Source organism: Ictalurus punctatus, chromosome 16, assembly GCF_001660625.3.
Source record: "Ictalurus punctatus breed USDA103 chromosome 16, Coco_2.0, whole genome shotgun sequence".
In the NCBI taxonomy this organism is placed as follows: Eukaryota; Metazoa; Chordata; class Actinopteri; order Siluriformes; family Ictaluridae; genus Ictalurus; species Ictalurus punctatus.
Genome location: NC_030431.2, coordinates 4,966,504 through 4,975,000, shown reverse-complemented (window position 1 = coordinate 4,975,000; position 8,497 = coordinate 4,966,504). Strand labels below are relative to the sequence as shown.

The following is an 8,497-nucleotide window of genomic DNA, read 5'->3' as shown; positions in this document are numbered from 1 at the left end:
CGTCTATCTATCCATTTACTGAAGTTCCATCTGTAGTCATGCACCAACAGTGACGTAACAAAACCCACGCTGTAAATATCTGAAGTGATGAGCGTTTATCTCCCCAACCATCCCCGGATCTCGCGGCCCCGCCCCGTCTCTTCCACAGACACGGACAGGAGATGGACAGGAAAGCAACGTCCAACCCACTCAGCCTAATTGCTATGTGACCACCGAGAAACGGCGAATCAATCATATTTCCATTCAATTAGCGCACGGCCAGAGACGAGGTGACGGACCTCTCTTAGCCAAATGAAACGCTGTGGGAGAAGACGACCTTGGACGACCTCGGAGACGCAGCATGACGCGGGTGTTTTATAATAAACCCCATAAGTCTGAACAGCGTGAGCAGAGTGAACACAGCACTCCTCGGCGCTGCAGTGGTGTAGCGTGGGGTCTTACATAACTCTGCCCGGCGACACAATGTTTATTTAGCAGTAGCGTTAGCATTAGTAGTAATACCCCTAACCAAAGCAGGAACCTGGAGGAAAATCTGCAGCGGCGTCGTGTGGGGAGGAAATGAGAAAAAAATATATAATAATCTAAAGATCTTCAATAGATGCTTTATTGAATCATCATCATCAGTTAAAAACTTTTAGATGGGTTATTTTTAACCACTAAAAGTAATCTGCGCTAAATAATCAACTTCTTTAAAAAAAAAAAATAAAAAAAAAAGCAAATAAACAACAAATAAACAGCAGCTGTGCATGTTTACACTCATTACAAATATCATCTATGAATATACACGAATATGCAAACTGGAAACGCCCCCTTGACCTCCTGCCTTCCTTAACATCGCTAACATTACCTAATCAGTTTAGCTAACTGCTAGCAAGCTAGCTCACATTAGTCACAGGTCGCAGGCTACTTCCGAATATATATGTGTGTGTGTATATATATATATATATATATATATATATATATATATATATATATATATGTGTGTGTGTGTGTGTGTGTGTGTGTGTGTGTGTAATATATAATTACAATGTTACCATGACAACCACAGTCTCGTTAACTAACTAGCTAGCTCAGCATGCAGGTTAAAGCTTTCCAGGTACCACGCGGTCATCCTACACGCTAATCTCAGACGTGATTGGTCCGTAGCAGTGGAGGATATTTTGCGACATCACAAACTGAGCTTATACATAACTCCGCCCCCAAACAGCTGTAAAAGGAGATATGGAGAAAGTCTGAAACTGTGGATGTATAGAAGGAGGATCGGTTCAACATTTAAACGAGCACTGATCCCTCTCGCCGCTTGCCGTTTAGAGCGCGCTGTGTGTGTGTGTGTGTGTGTGTGTGTGTGTGTGTGTGTGTGTATTGATTGTGAGTGCTTGGCTCAGTTTATTTTGCCCCTGGCTGTAATGAGAGGAAGCCCGAGGGTGCTGGAGGTGTCACAGAGGAGGAGGAGTGATGATACCTCGGGCTCACGGAGGTCAGCGGGCAACATCTAACTTCATCAGCGCTCGAGAAACAAACTGGGAATTGTGGGTTAAATTGTGGGGAAATTCTCCATATTGGGGGACAGAGTTATGAGACACAGAGCTGCGGTCTGTCCTAAAGAGATCATCCCTGTTGTTTTGTAGTATTTTTTATTATTTAGGAAGCTTTACATCGCCCGATTTTAGCGACACCCCCCCGTCAATTCCACACGCCGCCTCTGCTGTTGCTGAATTCGCTGCAGAATGAAAGACAGCAGCTAGGTCACTACTGTTCTAATGAACATCTGGAGAACCGGTGCGTCGTTTATTTAGGTCGTTTCTCTTTCTCGCAGGAATACAAAATTGGTTTAAACACAACTGGATCACAATCCGGACAACACTAACGTACACCGTTCCTTAAAATGTCCAGACCTCACTCTTGTGCACAGGTGAGCTGCAGGACATCTCGCATTTCATCCACAAACCCTCAGCTTTCGCTCATAATGGATAACTCATAATTGTCATAATTCTCCATGCTTAAATGCAACTTATTAAGCATCTTATACACACACTCACTCACACACGTTAAACGGATGCGTAGGCGATTCTGAGACTGCAATAACATCGAAATCTGATTGTGTCTTTACAAAAGGATAAAAAAGATAAATGTGCGTGGTGTGTGTGTGTGTGTGTGTGTGTGTGTGTGTGTTATACAGCATCCTCTCAAGAGCAGCTGCTCTACTACGAATGAAGAGGTTTTGTGCTCTAATGTGATGCCAAGCAGGCTCTGTGCCAATTTAAAACAGGATGATTTTATCTACAGAGCTCAGGTCCATCGCACAGTTACACCGTCAGGTCCACACAGGAACGACCTCCAGGTGTCAGAGTGGAAAAGAGAGAGAGAGACAGAGAGAGAGAGAACACAATCTACTGATTAGATGAGATAAATGCAGTATGAGAGGCTATTTTGTAAATCAGGTTGATTTCCAGCATGTGAAAGGGAAGTTTTAGCTTATCTGATTCCTATTAAACTGCGGTTACTGTAAAGTTTATAAAAGCCCACACTGCCTGCAGCATTACACGAAGGCGGTAAAGATTTCCACGTTACTCGTCTGCTCCAGGAACGAGCGCTCGGCGACGGCACTGATGAACCTCGACATTTATTTAGAGTGCCTGCGGCGGTTCAGTGGAGGGCGATGGAACCATTTTCACTTCCTGTTCCCTAACGAGGAAATTCCCGGTGGGAATTTTTCTCCCTCACACTGATCCCCGCTCCAGCAGGAGGAAATCCGCTATGAGAGCAAACACACGCCCATATGAAGAACAATAATCAGCTTTTATTTTTATTCAACACATACTAAACCCACTTCTCGGCTCACGTCTCTGTGTCGTGATGGAGGGATGTGATGGAAATGTTGTGATGGAGGAATGTGATGGACGTGTGTGATGAAGGGATGTGATGGAGGGATGTGAAGAATGAACGTGATGGAGGGATGTGAAGAATGGAATGGATGTGATGGAGGTACATGATGGAGGGATGTGAAGAATGGATGTGATGGAGGTACATGATGGAGGGATGTGAAGAATGGATGTGATGGAGGTACATGATGAAGGGATGTGAAGAATGGATGTGATGGAGGGATGTGAAGAATGGAATGGATGTGATGGAGGTACATGATGGAGGGATGTGAAGAATGGATGTGATGGAGGGATGTGAAGAATGGAATGGATGTGATGGAGGTACATGATGGAGGGATGTGATGGAGGTACATGATGGAGGGATGTGAAGAATGGATGTGATGGAGGGATGTGAAGAATGGAATGGATGTGATGGAGGTACATGATGGAGGGATGTGAAGAATGGATGTGATGGAGGTACATGATGGAGGGATGTGAAGAATGGATGTGAAGAATGAACATGATGGAGGGACGTGAAGAACGGATGTGATGGAGGGACGAAGTGCAGAGACATGAATAACGGACGTGATGGAGGGAGATGATGGAGACGTGGTAGAGGGAGGTGAGACACCTCCACAGCGAGGGGATTACAGCTGTGTGAGACAGAGGGCTTTAATGAGCTTTAGCAGAGCTTTCCGTTCTCGATTAGTGTGTGTCAGGACTCCCTGTGGCTCACAGCGTGATGGGGAAACAGCCCCCATCACTCCCTCCCTCCCTTCTTCACTCCCTCCCTCTTTCCCTCTGTTTGGAGGACGACACATCCGGATCTCCTTCTGCCATGTGAATCACACTAAAGCCCTAACGCCTCAGAATCTCGGCTTCATTCCGTCTGGATCACTGCGAGCCGAATCGTCCATCACACTCATCTTCATACTAGACGCTACTAGTGCACTTATACACTGTTATAAATAACCCTTCATACAGCTCCTACACACTTCATCACATGACCTACCCGTCTTTAAACTACACACACACACACACACTACATCCTCACACACTAAACGGCGTAATACTCCACCATCGAGATACAGCTACAGATTTATAGAGATAGGGAGTAGGGTTAAGTCGCTCCAAATATCACCCTATCAGACATTATACACTACGTAGGGTGTAGGGGGCATTTCTTTCCCTTACGATGTAGTGCACTTACACAGAAGGAACTGAATCTCAAACTGGATTCTGGTTAATAAGCAGTTATAAGCAGTTATAAGCTTTCAGACAGGATAGTCCTGTTACTGAACACTTCATCAAATCAAGACAAAACTCAAACCCACCCCCACACACACACACACACACACACACCAACGCCACACTGTCACACACTTTATACAACACATACAGACAAGCGTGTCTCATCTCACTGTGACACACACACACACGCTGCTGGAGAACAAAGGGGATCTCCACCTCTCTCCCCTGCTCTATTATTAGATCTTCAACCCGGAGACAAAATAATCACACGTTGAGCTGCATCAACACGGGAAGAGCGGGAGACGAGCTGAAGACGAGCAGAAAAACCCCTCGTTACGCCCTCGCCTCTGACAAGAACCCCACCGACACCAGACTTCTGCATCTCAACCCCAGAACACTAACCACGGTTCTAACGCTGCGTTCCTGCACCATTTCGCTGATCAGATCCCACACACACACACACACACACACACACACAGGCAGGAGATTCACCTACAACACATCACCTGATAATGCTGTTCCACACAATCCACTGCTCACAATGGCTGTGTCCCAATTGCACTTATACTGACTACATAAGGTGCAGTGCACTTACATATGAACCAAGGAGCTGAAACCTAGTTGATTCCTTACTACACTTATAGTGCACTACATAGGGCGCAGTGCACTTACTGTATATATGGAGCAGCGAGCTGAATCCCAAATCAATCCCTATTCCACTTCCAGTACAGGGTGTAGTGTACCCAACATCCGGAGTACTGAGGATCGTCCCAAATGACTCGCTATTACACTTAAAGTGAACTGTATAGGGCGTAGTGCTCTTATATTAAGAGCAGAAACTGACGCGACTCCCAATTACATTTATAGTGCACTACATAGGGAGCAGCGAGATGCATCACAAATCACTTGCTACTCCATTTATAGTGCACTGCTCTATATAGGCAGGAGGTAGAGCGCTAATATATGCAAAGAGAATCCCAAAGGACTCCCAATTACCTGCAGAGTGCATTATACAGGATTTAGGAGTCACTATTTCATAAAATATGTAGTGCATAGGGAGTAAGCAGATGAAGCTCTTAGGGATTAGGGAACTCAGTCACTTAGAGTCTTACATAGAGTAGACAAGCCATTATTTTTAGGGAGCCACAAAATGGCTGCTTGTTGCACACAGCGTCCTACATAAGGTACGGAAGGTAAGGCTTTTTACTTCATACCGTGTGTAGTGTGTTTATACAGGAAGTATACAGGTAGGAAGTATTAATAATGATCCCATTCCCTATGTAGTGCACTTATTTACAGTTCAGGGAGCTAAATCCCAAATGATTCCTAATAGGACAAATTGTGTACAAGCCATTATTTTATACCTGATGCAGTGCACTACAGAGACACGTCAGTCCTGCTATGTGCACGTTAAACAGCGAGAGATTATGGAGTCCTAAATAGTTCCCTAATGGACATATATAATGCACTAAATGGAGTAACACTTACTCAGACAGTAGGGAGCTGAATGCCATCAAGTGCACTAAGTAGGGTGGGAAGTCAGACTGGATTATACACCTCACACTGTATACTTCTGCTTATGGGTTAGACACCATTATTTCTAATGTAGTGCACTTATTGCCAATAAAGGGAGCAAGGAGCCATTTGGAATCCAGCCATAGAAAAGCAGGAGGATTCTTGAGTGCGTGTGTGTGTCGTCCTGCGTATGAGAAGCAGAGCGCACCAACACTGCCGACATCTTGATGAAAAGGTAACCGTCTCTCTCTCCCTCCCTCACTCTCACACACACACACACACACACACTCAGAAAAGCTAAGCGACGGTTTAACATGAACACTGCATGTCTACTCCATATTCTCTCTCTCTCTCTCACACACACACACACACACACACACACACACACACACACACACACACAGAACAAAGAGTGCAGTTGTTATGCCATAGATCGCGCTCTCTCTCTCTCTCTGTGCATCTCACACTCGCTCCGGAAGCTTCCTGATGGATGATGGTTTGAGGAGGAGAAGCAGGAGGAGGAGGGAGGCAACTGCAGCAGTGACGCTGTGCAACGCAAAAACTGGGGATTTACCACTAGGGCACCTCGAGTCACAGACATGGAGGGGGGAACGCACCTCAACAGACAGAGCTCACCACACACACACTCACACACACACACACGAACCTCTTATATGCAACTGCATGCACTGTACAAATGAAAGGTGGCGGAAAAAAGCTTTAGAGTGATGGCACAACATAAACCCGATACGATACGATTATTTGTGTGTGTTGGTGCCACAGAGAGACTTTGCAGAAGACTTGCAGGAGAAAGTGAATCTTCATCTCTCAGTGGCACCAAAATACTTTTATTTTTAGACATTTTCCTGCTTTTATTGTTCGCTCCGTGTGGTCCTGAACAGACGCTCGAACCCTCTTTAACGGCACGATACGAGCAAATCGTAAAGGACTGTGACTAATCTGATCAAAGATTCAAAACAGGTACATCTGTTCATGCTCATGGGCACGAGATAAATCAGGAAACGTCATGAAAACAGATGTAAGGTGCAGGACTGAGTGTAAACAGTGTTTAGAAGAAAGCTTTTTTTAAAAAAACGCAGAAACAAGCAGAAGTACAGTGCAGTGCAGATCTCTTTCAAGGTCGTAAGGTTATGAATTATATGATCTATTTAGTATAATTAAGGAATTAAAAGGCGATCAAAACAGAACATAATGTTAAAGCAATCACATTATTATTATTATTATTATTATTATCAACATCATTATCATCTCACACTTAAGAGGTACCAAATGGTACTTCTGCTTGTCACTGTTGCGGTACCATTAAGGGGACATTATTATTTTTATTTTTATTATTATTATCATCATCATCATCATCATCATGTCATACTTAAGAGGTACCAAATGGTACTTCTGCTTGTCACTGTTGCGGTATCATTAAGGGGACATTATTATTATTATTATTATTATTATTATTATTATTATTATACCTGGAAACCTTTACAGATATATGTTCAGGGACATATTTGGAGGCATGAACTCCTGCTGTAGAAGATCATTTCTCAGGTGAAGTAAACGCTACAGGTAGAAGATGTGTTCCTGGATGTAGATCAGATGCAGTAGGTACAGTTAGGTGCTACATGACATTTCAATTCACGGGTCCCTCATTCTGAATAAAGTTTAGATTCTGAATAAAGTGAGGAGAACTCTTTGGAAAGATGACGCTCCTGCTAAAACACTTACCTAAGCTACATAAAGACACCTGATCATGAACTCCTCCGCTGGTTATTCAGGCTACTTTAGGCTAGATATTGATATATATGTATATATATATATATATGTATATATATTAGTTAATTACTGTGTTGTTAAGTGGGATAGGAAGCGCGAAAGGCATGTCGGGTACTTAACTATTTGCACAGGTGCTGCAGACACAGGTCGAGACATTCCCCTTCCACTTCGTCCTCCACCACCGAGTCCGACAAAGGGCGCGCGGGCACAGGTGAGTCCTCGCGCAGCGGCGGTCGCATCTCCCGCAGGAAAAGCTCCAGGAAGCGGCGGTAAGCTTTCTCCTCGCTGCCACAGCCCGCCATCGCTCCTTCTCATTCCCGGAGAAACACGACACAGACGGAGAACGAGAAGAAGAAGAAGAATGAGGAGAAGAAGCAGGAGGAGGAGAACGAGGAGAAGGAGGAGGATCTGCTGGCTTGAGTCATGAACAAGCTGCAGGTGCGCGCGTGAACGCGAGAGCGCGTTAACGAGCAGCGGTGACGTCAGGTACGAGGGGGCGGGGCTAGGTAGAAAATAGAAAGAGTACCCTGCTGATGGGGGCAACTACGTCATCCGGTTACTTTGGGATGAATGAATGAATGAACGGATGAATGGACTCGGTACACGGTGTTCGGTTCGCCAGCCCTTAACTGTTTCAAAAACCGGATTTATCCGGATCACTACGATACGTTTCGACTCATCAAACGTTTAAATGGTTTATTTTTTTCGGAAGTGTAAAAGCAGTAGAATTACTCCAGTTCCGTTAAAGCATCGCGGGTGTCACCTGGACCAATCAGATATAGCCTTCACATCCGGGTCTTGTGCCAGCCTTCTGTAAGTGGGTTACAGACCCTACTAACTAACTAGCATATAAGAGGATAATACGCTGTAGCCAGCCAACTATCTAAACAAAGACAATTGCAAAGAAAAATCCATTTACAACTTTAACGAAGCAGAAAATATAAATATATATATATTTTTAAATATCGCTATATGACAAGACAAGCTAGTTAGCGAACGTTAGCCAAATGCTAACCCTAGTTAGTCTAAGAAGCGGGTGGTTATGGGACATGGAGTTTTTGTGTACTACCAGCGGTAGT

At 44.5% G+C, this 8,497-nt stretch overlaps 1 protein-coding gene across 1 annotated transcript in view; it reads right to left on the bottom strand.

The window, feature by feature from the left end:
- Nucleotides 1-8,139, bottom strand: part of ppm1e (protein phosphatase, Mg2+/Mn2+ dependent, 1E) — a 39,494-nt gene extending 31,355 nt beyond the window's left edge. Inside the window, exon 1 of the mRNA XM_017489833.3 lies at nt 7,539-8,139. Within this exon, the coding sequence (XP_017345322.1) occupies nt 7,539-7,720 (182 nt within the window). The 5' untranslated portion in view covers nt 7,721-8,139. The remainder of the gene's footprint in view (nt 1-7,538) is intronic.
- Between the last annotated feature and the right edge of the window lie 358 nt (nt 8,140-8,497).